A 16,006-nucleotide genomic window follows, 5' to 3' on the forward strand; every position below is an offset into this window, starting at 1 on the left:
AGCAGACTAGTTAAATACACAGTGGACTCAAATAATTTGGTTGACAGATTGACTCCAGTTAGGGCGACCATTCCAAAACAAAACAGATAACCACCGAGCACTTATCATACACTACTCGAGAACGAGAACAGTCCAGTTGCAATCGATTCAATGCCTTGAAAATGAAATGACCTGGATGAATGAGAATATTCACAGGCATACTCACAAAAGTAAGGGGTATTTGGCTTTCTGTGAAATTTCAAGATGATCCTAAAATGTTCAGCAAAGAACTTAAATGAAAAAAAAAAAAAATTTAAATGCACTATAACCTTTACAGGTGAACTTAATTTGACGTTCTCTAAATTTTTGAATGCACATGTCCAAGTGCTCAATATTTCAGTACTTTTTGCACAATTAGAAAACAGAAAGTTTTGCAAAAAGTACTGAAATATTGAACAGTTGAAAAGTTTAGAGAAGGGCACCTGTAAAGGTTCATCCCGAAATTTCACCTTGCCTGAAAGCCGAATTTCACCTTGCCTGAAAGCCAAATATTCCTGACTTGTTATGAGTTATCAATTGCTTTTGAGATACTTTTATTTTTTTTTATGTAAAGAGACTTGGTGGACACACTGTATACATTCCCACATGCTCTCTCCACTTACGACTATCAAACCAGATCATTAAAATTGTGATATTTAATAATGCCATCATAAAAGTGCTCCCGGAAGGCATTCCAATAAAAAACAGAAGAACAAATTGAGAGATGACAAAATGGAGGAACCATAGAGAACGTCTCCTTTTTCATCCCTGAGTCGCGTCGCACGCAGTCGACGTGCCAATGTTTTATGTTAGCCCTTATAGAAAAGGCAGCGTGTTCTCCCTCACCTTCGCCGCCATGTGTGGCGAGGTTAGCACAGCTATTGATTGCGTGCAACAACAGGGGTACAAGAAAACCTTGAACTGTGCAGACTTGTCCCACCTTTCCTCGCTTATTGATCACGTCTGCCGACTAATTAAGATGCGACCACTAGCAGACGGCCGTGCGGTTAGGGCTGCACGTGCCAAGTGGGGCTGGCCGGGGGCCTGGGAACCGTGGAGGCAGCTAATCCATAAGCTGCTAATGCACGATTGTGCTCATCCCCTTCATGTCATTCCCAACATTCTCTGTTGACCTCCTGTTTTTGTTTTTTTTTGTTCGTCCTCAACCCTGACCCATCCTATTAAAGTGAGGTTACAAAGAAAACAGCTGTTCAATGTAAACCTTCACCGTTTGACTTGTACTACAAGGACAGCTCACTCACACCCCAAAACTACATCATTTACGGCATTTAAGATTCTTCAAAAACAAGGGTGTTCATGAACATTTTTTTTCTATTCTATTTATTTCTTACTTTAACATGTATAACCTTTTGTTTTTCTTTAATTGTAAGCAGCAAATTTTTGTAATTAAAAATTTTAAAAAAAGAAAAATCAGACGGACTCAAACTCTGGACAAAACCCTTCTATATAGCTGGGACAGTAAGAAAGTTAGAGTAAGCATGTCATTAACAGTATTTTTTTTAAAGTAACTTAATTGCAATAATTTAATTACAGTAAGTTAGCAGACATTATTTCTGTCATGTTGTAATGTTGATTTGACCTAAACTTATCTCAGTGGCCAATCCTTGAATGCCCCCTAGAGGTCATTGGTGTTTTAACTTTTGTCTAAAATCCTAGAGAATAATTTGAGCTGGGACTTATACAATAAATGAACAAGTCACGTAAATAGACACATTGCTCCATCTTGTAATCGGATCGGTGATCAGTTTGCGTTTTTTTTTTTCAATTTGCTGATCGGTGATCGGCCCCAAAAATCCTGATCGTGTAAAGCCTAGTTTTCACTCTAGTTTTGTTAAACCAATGCAACTTTTGGGGTTTGCACTGCTTTTACAATGTGTAAATGGTTATGTCTTTGGCAATGTTCAGCACAATTAACACAATTAACCTTTCTTGTCATGTGGCACACAATGTCAAACTGATTCCACACGTCTTTTTCCAAGCAGGAATTAATCTTGGTAGTCACTTTTGAGATAAGTAGTTGCTGTAGGTGTCGGAAAAGTCGCTAACTTGACAACACTGCTTTTGTAAACTAGCTTCTCTCTGTTCAAAGACAAGTTCGTGGATGTAAGGCATGTCAGTGAGGATGGGGTTTGAATTACTGAAGTCACAAAAACATTCGTCCTAAGCATTCAACTCAAATTTATCGTTGAAATGACCCTCCCTAGTTAGTATACATACACTTTTCAAAAAAACTGGTAAAATGGTAGCCCTAGATCTTACTAATCGAAACAGTTACTTGACCGTGATTGAAAATGAAGTCCGTGTGCAGGTCTCTGGAGCAAATGGATCCGCAGAAGGCTATAGTGAAATAGAATTACTGCCGTACGGCAAGCAAGTGATGACACACTTGCGTTCGGATAGCAAGCATTAGAGAGAGAGGGGGGGGGGGGGGGGGGGGGACAGAGAGAGAGTGAGAAGGAGGAAGGGAGGGAAGGAGGGAGTTGAAATTCAGTCATGTTCAATCATTAAACCATAAGGCCACTCATTATTGAACAGGATGAGGCCAAATCGGAAAGGCCCTGAAGTGCAAATTTTCATCGTCTATGCGTTTCTGCTGACGACGTCTATTGGTCACATTAGCAGAGTCATTTCAACCCAAATGGATGTTGGAAATACCGAACGTTGCCCTCCCGGGCTTTTTCGTTTTACATTGTAAGTCTGCCAAGAGGCCTGTTAGATAGGAAGTGAAGTATCTCCATGTCGCTGTTGATTCACTCAACTAGTTTGCTGTCGAAAGAAGTAACTGGGTTTATGCCGGTCTCCTCTTCGATAGACTTTCCTCGGCAGAATGGGCTCTTTGCCCACAGCGCCATGATGTCATATCCGTTGTGAATAATGCGGTTGACCCTTTTTTCGGTTGGCGAACTACGACTGCCGTGTATTCATAGTAAACAGCTGATTTTGAGCCTTATAAAAGATTGTGGTTTTTTTTATTCCCTAAACAACACGAAAGATACCATATACACTGTTGTGTACCAATTTGCACAGTTTTCACACCGCATTCACAGTGTATTTGTGTAACTCGGCATCGCCTCTGTAACGTAAGAAAAAAAAATCAGTGTGAAAACACGCATTAGAGTGAAATGTAAATGATGACAATAGAACTCAAACGGAACTGTAAGAAAAGTTACTCATCAAATATGAATTGCTACAGAGGTTTTATTCTTTCATGTAGTTTTTGTCGATCAAAAGAAATGTCATCAAACGCTTATCCCTAGTTAGCATTCCGATAGATTGGCTTTCAGGTCCTTTGAAGAACTGTGCTTGAACTTCTGTCAGAAAGTAAATTGTATTTAAAGGGAAAGCCTTTGTCTTTAGTCTATGGTCTATGGTGCGAGATTGATGTATTTAAGCTGCGACTACCAGACACCCTTACTGAGCAAGCAGCCTCCCCTGGCTCGCCTCCTCACCTATTCTCTCTCAAGCCGGCCATGGTCAGAAGCCGTAATACGTCTCCGTGCTGTATAAATGCATAGTGAAGGCCTCTGGAAGAAACCTTTCCTGACATGACACTCGGAAAGCCTTGCATGTTCTGAGAAGTGATAGGGCTGACAGATACAGGGGAGAGGTGGGGAGGAAGGATCAAGGCGGCCGAGGAGAAACTTACTCCTTGCAGAAAGTTTTGAATAACTGTCCGAGTTTTACCGGGACAAACTGGAATAACTTGACAACTATTCTTTCCAGGAGTGTGTTTTTTTTTGACATCTTTCAAGGCTATGTCGATCTGTCATCCAGGTGTCCAGATGGTGAAATCTGATTTGAAAATATACCACAGAATGACTTATCGGTGTTTTTAGCCTCTTTCATACAGAGAGCCTGGAAAAGAGCATCTGAGACAGCTTCTTTTTTGTGTGTGTCTTCGCCTTTGACACAGAACCAACCATCCACATTTCATGGATCACTCTTTATATGTAAACAAAAGAATTGCAGAAAATCTGAACACGTGGTATTCATCCGCCTTTGCCTCTTTCGCAACAAAGTGGGATATAGCCTAACCTACTAAAAACTCGCCCATTTGCATTGTTTGTGCTCTCTCTCAAATGCCCAAAGTTGCCACAAGATGCTACCAAGCCCTGTCTAAATAAGAAAGTAGTACAGTAAAGGTGTCAAGGAAATAAGTTGAAATGATACATTTCGACTGATAGACCAGCTTTGGCTGTTGGGGAGGAGCTAAGTTTACCCTGAGTTGTTAGTAGAAGTTAAGTGAAATCTTTGCCGCATGTACAAATCATCAGCAAGCCATTTTCAAAGGGTAATGTTGTAAAATTAGTTGAAATGATATTAAAGTGTTTTGGGGTCATAGTTGGTGGTATATTTATGGTTTAAACTCTTAATATAGGCAATTCTAAACATATTTGGCATACAAAAAGAGCGTCTGCCTCACAGTTCTGAGGACCGGGTTTGCATGCTCTCTCCGTGCATGCGTGGGTTTTCTCCGGGCACTCCGGTTTCCTCCCACATCCCAAAAACATGCATTGTAGGTTACTTGATAACTCTAAATTGCCCGTAGATGTGAATGTGAGTGTGAATGGTTGTTTGTTTGTATTTGCCCTGCGATTGGCTGGCAACCAGTTCAGGGTGTACCCTGCCTCCACGCCCGCGACCCTAGTGAGGAGAAGCGGCTCAGAGAATGGATGGATGGATGGATGGATGGATAAGTTTCCACTACTATTAATATGCAAAAGGAGTTTAATTTATACACAGATTTCATTAAAAAGCGCTGGTGCACTTGAGGTCAAATGTGTAAAAACGTGTCTGGTTTTTGAGAGTTGGAATAGCAATGACGTTAGCTTTAATGAGCTAAAACATGCTAGGAGTGGACCGGGTCACTGCTACATGACACGATAAGTCAGTCGTTCCCAATAAAGGCATAGACGAGCCGCATTTGAGATCTGATCCGCGCTTAAACGAGCTAACTTAAGTTGGTTGAAGTGCATATTGAAGAGCAATCATCTGCTAAATGGATTGTATGTAGGAGTATCGATCAAGCTTAAACGCGACCTTGAGGCGCCGCCAAATCAACACGACACTGCAGAACTGACATAACGGGTTCGACAATATCGCATCACACGTCCTACATTTGCAAACGCTGTTGAAATTCGTCTCGGGGAAAAAGGGAAGACTGCAAAGTCACCTCATTATGCCGGGATGCATCACCATGAAATTGAGCGGTCCGATTAGGCTTGTTTCCGTCGCACCGCGCCGTGCCCAATTTTTGTCATTCTTCCGTGTCTGATGTAATACATCTCGGGACAATTGTTTGTGTCCCACCCCCCACCCCAGCTTCTCAAATTGTTGAAGAGATATCGAGGACGGATCGCAAGTTAATTCGACGCTCTCCCAATTTTCGGCTGCATGGGAATACAAACTTAAATTTCAATGCCCGATCCTGCTCGAAATTTGTGATGTTTCAAAGGCAGGTAATATCACGCTTCAGAAAATCTGCGCAATATCTTGATGAGTGAAGTTGAAAGAACAAAATTATTCAGCATAAAGTTAAACCCCTGTTTATCGCTGGGATGTGTTTCAGACCCACCCGCAATAGGTGAAAATTTGTGGTATAGAGACTTTGAGTTTTACTCATCCCTTTAAAAGCATTTATACTCCAAAAACATTTTTAACACATTGTGAACATATTTGAACAATGTAACATGAAAACCCAAATGACTGATTCACGCCACCACTTCAAGTGACACAATTCCGATGTTTGCCAACGACACAATGCCCGTCTATATGTTGCAAAAGCAATCATTTATTGACACCTTGTTAAGTTTTGTCCATAAATATTTCACAGAGGTCACCTTGCCTTACCTGCGCAACTCTCCATGAAACAAGGCCGTGAGAGAGCTGGAAGGAATGCGGACATATGCACCAGCTGAGCTAGTCAGTTTTACACTTCATTTTCAGATGTTAAATTGTTGAACATTTAAAAAGGTCATCTTTTACGTTAAGTATCATGTTTTCACACGTTTTCAATAAACCGTTTTTACATTATCCGTAAATAAGAAAATATTTATTTCTGTTATTTCTATGGAAGCAAGTTAAAGTTGGGGGCATTTGAAAGCTTGCTTGATACCAGGGGAAATAAAGCAACTCAAGCCAATTTTAGTAATATAGCGCTTATTCACAAAAGAGCCTCAAAGGACTTCACAGGCCCACAGTTCACAAAAATCAACAACATCCCCTAATCTAGACTCCCCCATCCAGGGAGGAAAAAAGTGAGAAAAGATGTGAGGAGAAAAAACAAATATACATTGACAAGGGACCACAAATGGAGGGATCCCCCTTACTGGATGACCAGGCTGCAATGGATACCAAGTGGGCAACAATAATCAGATGATATGATGCTATACAATGTTAGTTATAACAGCATGAGAGTCAATTTCAAATGTCAAGAGTGTAATATTTCTATAGACGGTAATCACAGTGCGGCACGGTGGACGACTGGTTAGCACATCTGCCTCACAGTTCTGAGGACCGGGGTTCAAATCCCGGCCCCGCTTGTGTGGAGTTTCCATGTTCTCCCCGTGCCTGTGTGGGTTTTCTCCGGGCACTCCGGTTTCCTCCCACATCCCAAAGACATGCATGGTAGGTAGATTGAAGACTCTAACTTGCCCTTAGGTGTGAATGTGTGTGCAAATGGTTGTTTGTTTGTATGTGCCCTGCCATTGGCTGGCGACCAGTTCAGGGTGTACCCCGCCTCTCGCCCGACGATAACTGGGATAGGCTCCAGCACGCCCGCGACCCTTGTGAGGATAATGCGGTACAGAAAATGGATGGATGGTAATCACAGGGGGGGGGGAAAGGGGCGGCACAGTGGACGACTGGTTAGAGCGTCAGCCTCACAGTTCTGAGGACCCGGGTTCAATCCCCGGCCCCGCCTGTGTGGAGTTTGCATGTTCTCCCCGTGCCTGCGTGGGTTTTCTCCGGGCTCTCTGGTTTCCTACCACATCGCAAAAACATGCATTAATTGGAGTCTAAATTGCCCGTAGGTGTGACTGTGAGTGCGAATGTTTGTTTGTTTGTATGTGCCCTGCGATTGGCTGGCAACCAGTTCAGGGTGTACCCCGCCTCCTGCCCGATGACAGCTGGGATAGGCTCCAGCACGCCCGCGACCCTAGTGAGGAGAAGCGGCTCAGAAAATGGATGGATGGATGGATGGAAAAAAAGGCCATATTGCTCAGCTCTACGTCTGCCTGTAAATACAGCATACCTTCCAAGCTCCTGCCTCCCTATCTTTATATTCATCCAAAAAGCAATGTAAGCCGTAAAACAATCAGCAACGGGGATAAATATTAATGTAGACAGAGGACTACTATTTCTGCGCTCCTGTGTTTTTAACAACAACAACAAACACGCCTTGCGACACTGTTACTCAGGCGTGAATGCACAATTGCGAAAAGCGCAACATGAGAATTCGCAAAGCCCCCGAACGTGTTTGTTGCCCTACTTGTACGACGTGATCTACACTTCGCGTAGAAATGTCGACTACTGCTAGCCATCCCTCCAGAGATCACTTGCTGTGATATATACATAATCTCCACGTATTTTATTTACAAACGCTGCACTGCCTTTAATAAGCGCTAATTAAAGCCTGGAGACCGCCGGATGACTGGCAGTAAACATCGCAGCATGTGACAGGCATCTTTAGTAGGGAAAAACCTGCCCCCTCTCCCTACTGTAGTAACGCTGCTTGGTTGTGCAGACCTGCACTTGAACCTGACTTGTGAATTCTGTCAATCACGCCAGCAACAGCTGCCACACACATATATGTGTGTGTGTGTGTGTGTGTGTGTGTGTGTGTACTGCATGTGAGCATTTGGGATTAGCGGGCTCGCGTGTGCCAATTCCAACAAGTATCATACATTTCTGTCGAGAGTTTCTTGGCTTATTGTAAGCAGTAGGAAGATAAATAAATGCTTTGCTTCGTTAGCTGTTGCTCGACACGAGTGCAAGTAACTCGAGAACAGTCTCTGAATAGCAGAGCGCTAACAATGAATATCACTGCTGCCCGAAGACAACCATGTGCATGTGAACATGCGGTAAAGACTCTCCCTAACTTCCACGATCCGCCCCGATTAAACTGCATTTAGCTTCTCGACATAAAAAGAAAATCTTAGTCTCTCAGTCGAGATGTATCACTCTAACATACTTCCTTGACACCAATTACTACTTTCCTATTAGGCTTTTGCACCATCTCGTAGCATCATGGCAAAGAGCAGAAAAATACACAAATAGGTGAATTCATAAATGGCAAACTGCGAATAGGCAGGGTTCACAGTATACCATATTTGAAAAAAATATACTAAAAGGAGAAAGAACAAGGCCAGACAATTATTTTCGCATTTTGCCCCACAAAACAGTTTCCAGGTGTAGCTTAGGAAAGGGGGAAAAAAACATGAATAGGGGAATTTGTGAATACGTGAGGGTTCACTGCATCTAAAATGAAGCAGAAATAAATTACCATTGAACTTTTAGCCATCTTTGTGTGGGATCTAGCAGATTGTTTCTTTACTTTTTATTGTTATTAGATTGTGGCAATATGGCTGTATTGTTAGATCAAAACCTGCCCGGTTCTTGCTAAAGACAATTTGTCAAAATTTGATGAAAATTGTTAAAAAAAAAAAAACAGACCTGGTATCACATCAAAGTAGTCGCAGCGTAACAATTTGATGAATTCAACTCACAAGGCAATGAATATGAGCTAAACACTGTTACTTTGTTTTAATAATAATTACATGGAATCGTAAGCACTGACAACCTTGGTTAACCAAAGTTATATTGACGTATGACAATACAGTTATGTGACGATTGGCAATACAGATTCTGGCTCTACTTCAATGTAAAATATAATCATGAGATTTGTGTAAAATCCTAGCAGTTAGCACACGCAAACTAGCAGCGTAGCAGTTTGACGTCGAAAAGACAGATTTAAGATCTTTTAAAATCGTGAAAATTGTGAATTTCGTTAAGGATTGACGATAAACCTACACAGACACCCTGCCCAAATCCTGTGTAATCCTACCACTTTTTTTTGCAGGGGACAGCGGTTAATCCTCTCAATATCGCATGAAAATATGACAATATTTTCAAGCTTGCAGCCGGAGAAAGACGCTGAGAGGTTTAGAAGGATATTCACACGTCAGTAGATGAAATGCGAGATGATCATTATGCTGTTTTACTGGCAAATCTCGCCACGACCACTGAAGCGGTGTCTCCGATATCCTGGGGGTTTAGATCTCCCCCGTGTGTGTTTTTTGCGGCAGGGCGCCGTGCCTGTCGCGAAGGCGGTTGCGGAGGAGCTTACAAATTTAGACTACTTTTAAGTGTCTGGTTGCAGCTGAAGTGTGCGCGAAGTGCCGCTTTTATGAGCTCGCAATTCCCACCGGAGGAGGCGGAGGGGTACGCAGAGTTAGTCGACTGCTTCAGGGGAACATTGGGGAGCATAAAATAATAGGCAAACGCTTTGTAGCTCCTCTAAAACTATTCATTTTTCTCTAAATTGAATTTGAATAACTCGAGTATACCTCTGAGGGAAGAGTGTGGATATATATATATATACATATATATATATATATATATATATATATATATATATACACACACACACATTTTATCCTATTTATGTTAAGCATTTTGTTCCCTAACTGTACCGAATGGGAACAGAACTGTAACCCTAAAACCAAGGTACGGACTAAACTGTGATTTATTTATTTTTTTTTACATACCGAACTCCTAACAATCAACAAATTCCTCAGTTATTATGTCTATATATAGTGGTATCTGTAAAGCTGCACTGGATTTCAATAGTATACATCTAATGCCTTCTTAATTGTTTTGTTTTGTTTTTTTTGGCGGGGGGAGGGGAATTTGGGGCAATAGCGGTTGTTGAGCTGAGAGTGGCTATAAGGTCACCTTAACCATATAAATGTCTTTGTAATCAAAAGGGCTGCACTTGCTCCTGAGTGTTGTATTGGGAATAAGAAAAACTCCCAATTTTTTTTTTTTTTTTTAAATGACAGCGCTAGCGGCAAAAGCATTCAGTCACTGCAATCCTTACCCCTAAGACTCCACATTCTCTCACCGCGCCTGTCGAGGCCAGATGATCCAGATTTTGCTGGTTTTTAATTAAGTGGAAGGTCAAATGTAATCGCTCTTGACTTCAGGGAGCGACTGCTGTCTGCGTGGCAGAAGGGCGACACCCAGTCATTAATTTCATAGAGCATTGGTGGTAGTGGTGGGTGGTGGGGGTTTCATTGATTAAAAAGTTATGGACTATGGGGAAATGTGTGGTATGAGGTGGGCTAAAGTCACTGCAAATGTGTTCTAGTTGTCAATACACGATCGGATCTGATATATAAAAAAAGTGGTGTTTTATGGCATCAAATGAAACATTTTAGCACTTAATCAGGGTTTAATGTAACAAATTAATGTACAATATGGTTTGAACAAAGACATTCGGAATCCGCTGTCCAATGCAATCCACACAGGAGGCTATTGAGGTGTTTGATTTAGTTATATTTTCCTTTAAAGAAATAATTGGAAATTAATCTGTTCAAGACATTCAATTTTCATAAATAAAATTAGGTATGGTCAAATAATAATTTAAATTAATCAAATAAGCAAAACCTGTACTAGAAAGTAATAAAACTAGAAAACAGTTAGTTTATTAGTTGTATCGTCACCATTTCACAAGCTTCCTCTTTGGCCTACGGGCACTGATACACTTGTGCAAGAGTGTGAAGGCAGGAAAAAATAAAAAGAATTGAAAAAAATTAAAAGCGAGAGAGGGAGAGAGAGACACTCAGGAGTTGTGGTTGGTTTAGTTCAAATTTCAAATTGTTGCACTTTTCAGGTCCACCGTGATCATTTCCATTCTGGTCTTTGGCTTTTCATCATTAACACAGTTGTGAAAGAGTAGGCTGCACACGGACCAAAAAAAAAAAAAAAAAAAAAAAAAAAAAAAGAAATGCACCGTTTCCCCCCCCCCCCCCCCCCCTCCCTATAAAATTAGGTAATGGTGGGTCATAGTTAAGGTAATCTTTTAACTAAGACAAATGCATAGTTACCGGTAATCATCATACTGTACAAGAAACATTCACAGTACGACTTAAAAACAATCAAACGTCTAGCCATGCTTTGACAAGTACTGCGAAGGTTGTTGTTTTTTTTGTTTTTTTAGTTCTGTCGTCTTCATTTCCATTTTCTTCTTTGGCTTCTGGTCACCAATACACTTGTATAATAACAATAAAGGAAGAAAAACTACTTTTCATTACTAGTTCAATTACTGTTTGTATTAACATTACTATCAACATTACAATAATTATTAACTCTCTACTTTGTTTTTAATTCCTCTAAGTTTTATTCAATTAAATCATTCATTTCAATCTAATGGTTCATTGAAGATACACGGTTAAAGTAAAAAAAAATATATCTACGTATGCAAAGTGAAATACTACCTCATGAACAATTTATGACAATGTCTTATAAATGAGGATGTAAAATAGCACAACATAAAACCACATTCGTCAAACTATTCCAGTATGATTCCAATTGTCCTTAAAAGGCATTCATTAGTACTTGTCGGTAAAATAAAAAGAGTTAAAACGTAAAATGTAATTATGACTCTCCTACTCCTTTAGCATAGGTTAGTAATACACTTCAGTGCATAATGAACATATCGGTGGCTCTAGCCAGACATCTGCAGTGCGCTGCGTATTGTTAACTCTCATTTACGGACCATCTCCTTCCCGTGCTGCAGGGTGTAGTTTCCCCTTCTCCCTTCAGTGATCTATCATTAATGCGAGATGTCACCGCGAGGCCAGGAAGTCAATTAGAATGGATGTATTTCGGACTGGCGCTGTCATTTCTCCGTCTCGTGTTCACCCGCATCGCGTATCCAGCCCTCGTCTTGAATGATAGAAGTCTTTGCTCTAAACCTCTTTGTAAAAACAAAACAGCCGCTCGATGCTCTGGGGAAGGGTAGGGTATCAAATCGACTGGACGGTCACCCACCCGTAGACCCTTTCCGTAACACCGGTTGTAACCTCTTAACGTCTTGGTCAAAATAGGGAAAGACGAGCTTATCTTCAAGCTATCGCCACTCAATCAGATCCCTGTTTCAAGCTCCCTTAGCAAAGAGTGCCTTTCATTTAGCTGTCCCTGTTCTCTTTGCAGAGGCACTGACAAATGAGGCCTTGTCTTTCTTTTTTTTTTTTCTCCAAAGCAGAGAATAATCAAGCTTTGAGCCGAGTCGAACAACTCAAGCGGGATTTCAATTTAGCGCCGTCAAAACAAAGCAACTTTTTGCCATAAATTCCTCGGGTGACCGTTTTGTGTGCTGTGCTCTCTTTCTCGGTCTCAGGTGCAAGTGCAACCTGCATGCCAACAGCTGCGTGTTCGACAAGGGGAAGCTGGGCTGCGAGTGCGAACACAACACCACAGGGCCCGACTGCAGCCGCTGCAAGAGGCACTACCACGGCCGAGCCTGGAGCGTGGGCTCCTACCTCCCAATACCCAAAGGAACTGCAAATATATGTGAGTGCGTTGCCAACCTTCACCATGGATACCGTCTGGTTACAGCTAGCAGCTGTTACTGGCGTCACCATGGCAATCTTTGTGGGAAGCATAACTGTCTGATTGGGGTTTCAAATCTCCGGTTTAGTTGTTGTTGTTGTGCTGAGTCACACCTAAGATCGGCCATCTCGTCATGTCCAAGTGCCCCCCTGACTTACCCCCCAGTGGGCCATGGTGACGCCAACAAGCATGTGCTGCAGGAATTCAACTCATGTCTGGGCATGAATCCTAAGGAAAGTACAAAAGTTGCTAAGTACTAACTATTTCTGAAGGATTTGTGGTGGCTTCTGCTCAAGTTTTTCAGCTAAATGTTTGATGAGTTTTGACGCCATGGAATGTATCAAATCCTTGGGAAACTCACTGGAAAAGATATTCAAAATACTCCTGGTACAACCACACCTCCTTAACAGCATCTTGACATAGACAAGGACTAGATATTGTACCTAGTGACATTACCATGGCTACAGTATCTCATACCCGTTCACATTGAGCTGGTGCTAGTGCTAGTTCAGGGGCTAAATTAGTGCACACATTTTTAGTCCACAAAATGGCAAGAAGTTAGTAAACCCTAATCACAAGCTACTTTAATCATAGATACATACGGTGACGTATGGACGCTATATTCAAGACTTGATGTAACTCTGGACTCTGAGAACGCCTAATCTAGTCTGATCTCAAAAGCTGAACAGGGTCAGACCTGGTTAGTACTTGGATGGATGGGAGACCAACTGGGAGCAGCAGTTGCCGTAAGCTGACCGATCCTCTGGGAGCGCAAGCTAAACTCAACTGAGTAAATGTATAACTCGGGAGGGTTTGAGTCAGGAAGGGCATCTGTCCATAAAACAGCAACTCCATATAGGGAAAAAGCAAGAAAGAAGAATAATGATGTACTGTAGCTCTGGGTGGGCTCCATGAGTACCCAGTACCAGCACTGGCACCAGCTCAGTTTATAAGGGGTATCACACCTCTTAGGCTACATCCACAACTGTAGTTTGGGACTCTATTCCTAACTAAAGTAAAACCAAACAAAAAAGACACATGGTGTGAGTATTTGGTCCATTTCCTCGAGCGTTCACGCTGGTAGTTTAATCCTCGAATCAAAAGTTGCCTCGTACAAAATAGGCCTGATTGGACTGTGTTTTTTGTGTATTGCGTGACGAAACTCAGATTTTCCAAATGAAAACACTTGTTGAGATATTACCCATCCATTTTCTATCGTGCTTGGTCAGGGCAAACCTGAAGCTAAAGCCTATTCTAGCTGACTTTGGGCAAGAGGTGGCGTACACCCTGGTCTGGTCGCCAGCCGTTCAGAGGACACATGTAGACAAACATCCATTCACATACACACCTGGACAATTTCTAGTCTTCAATGAACTTAACATGCATGATTTTGGAAAGTGGAAGGAAGCTCGAGTACCCGAAGAAAACCCACGAGAGCACAAGTAGAACACGCAAACTCCACAAAGGGAGGATGGGGCCGAGATTGAAACCTCAGGCCTCAAAACTATGAGGAAAATGTGCTAACCACTTATCCACCATCTATTATACCACCGTTGAGACATCCAATTTGTATTTATTTTTTGTCATCATTGTTGTCACATTCATTTGTGAAGTTCTTCCTCTCAAAAAGCGCCATTAGGCATTTTGGGCTTGTTGTGCAACCCCAAATCCAATGAAGTTAGGACGTTGTGTTAAACATAAATAAAAACAGAATACAATGATTTGCAAATCATGTTCAACCTATAATTAATTGAATACACTACAAATGTTCAAACTGGTAAACTATTGTTTTTAGCAAATAATCATTAACTTTGAATTTTATGGCTGCAACACGTTCCCAAAAAGCTGGGACAGGGTCATGTTTACCACTGTGTTACATCACCTTTTCTTTTAACAACATTCAATAAACGTTTGGGAACTGGGGACACTAATTGTTGAAGCTTTGTAGGTGGAATTCTTCTGCCTGCAGTCCAGACGGGTCTGGACTCACGCACTTGTTCACAAAGAGGTGAACCTCACCCCATTTTTGCTTGTGAATGACTGAGCCATTCAGGGAAGCTCCTTTTAGACCCAATCATGGCACCCACCTGTTCCCAATAAGCCCGTTCACCTGTGGGATGTTCCAAACAGGTGTTTGATGAGCCCTCTTCAACTTTCTCAGTCTTTTTTGTCACCTGTCCCAGCTTTTTTGGAACGTGTTGCACACATAAAATTTACTGATTATTTGCTAAAAACAATCAAGTTTATCAGTTAGAACATTACATATCTTGTCTTTGTAGTGTATTCAATTAAATATAGGTTGAACATGATTTGCAAATCATTGTATTATGTTTTTATTTATGTTTAATACAACGTCCCTACTTCATTGGAATTGGGTTGTAACAATTCCCAATACCTGCTATTCTGCCTGTTGAATTAATTACCATAATCTTCCATTTCATTCATTCATGAGTAATTGAACGCCAAATTCACTGTCAAGAGTCCACTTAAAATGCTGCCTATTTTTCTGCCTGTTTGCAGGCAGAAGGTGATCTTTTGCATTATCCACATTATAATCTTGGATGAGAGTTGAGTCACATTCATCAAATCCCATGCCTCCGAGGGGGGGGGGCTGTGGGGTCTCATTGCCTCTATAAATCTAATACAGTCACTCAGGGATGCGCTGCTGGTGGACAGGCAGGCGAGCCCAGATGGTGGAAGGATCCAGCCCTCTGCTCATGTGTTCACACTGAGTCAGCCTCGCCGTCAGGACGCTCTCATGGTGACTCGAGCCGCTCCGTGATATCACCCCCGCTTGGTCGTATCGCATTTCCAATCGATCTGCGATTTTGTGCAGGAAATGCGAGTGTCTTCTCCGGCAGTTTGTTCCCGATAATATCACGTCTCTTTTGTTGTTGTACACGCAACATCATGTGACGCAACGATGGAAATCCGAGGAGATATTGCCGGATTCACCTTCCACCCGCTGCATTGTGGATTGACAGGCTGTTATTAAAAAAAAAAAAAAAAAAAAAAAAAAAGAACGCATGAAAGAAATGCCGACGGATGGCCGCATCTGCAGTGAACTGATGAAACCTGGGTGTAGCCGCTTCAAAAGCAATATTAGTGCTTATTTGGCACCAGCATAAAATGCAATAATGTCACACATGGAAGTGACGAAACAATATTGCTCACCCTGGGGTGCCGAATGAATTTATCTTTGTCCTGGATTATTCCTATTCCCCGTGTCTTTATCCATTAGTGTTTCCAACAGGAATATTAAACATACAGTCCCTTGTATGAAGACAAATACGCTGAGCGTGCAGAATGTAATTAGGCTTCAATAGGACTCATCTCTCATGACGGTTTTCCT

The 16,006-nt window shown here is 41.7% G+C and overlaps 1 protein-coding gene and 1 long non-coding RNA gene across 5 annotated transcripts in view; one reads left to right on the forward strand and one right to left on the reverse strand.

Annotated features, from left to right (window-relative positions):
* Positions 1–16,006, reverse strand: part of LOC133489300 (uncharacterized) — a 148,315-nt gene that overhangs the window by 100,892 nt on the left and 31,417 nt on the right. The gene's annotated exons all lie outside the window — the stretch shown is intronic.
* Positions 1–16,006, forward strand: part of LOC133489299 (netrin-G1-like) — a 70,094-nt gene that overhangs the window by 38,093 nt on the left and 15,995 nt on the right. For both annotated transcript variants that reach the window (XM_061798237.1, XM_061798240.1), the window contains exon 4: positions 12,443–12,615. In XM_061798237.1, coding sequence (XP_061654221.1) covers positions 12,443–12,615 — 173 coding nt within the window. The remainder of the gene's footprint in view (positions 1–12,442; positions 12,616–16,006) is intronic.

Source organism: Phyllopteryx taeniolatus, chromosome 14 (assembly GCF_024500385.1).
Source record: "Phyllopteryx taeniolatus isolate TA_2022b chromosome 14, UOR_Ptae_1.2, whole genome shotgun sequence".
NCBI lineage: Eukaryota > Metazoa > Chordata > Actinopteri > Syngnathiformes > Syngnathidae > Phyllopteryx > Phyllopteryx taeniolatus.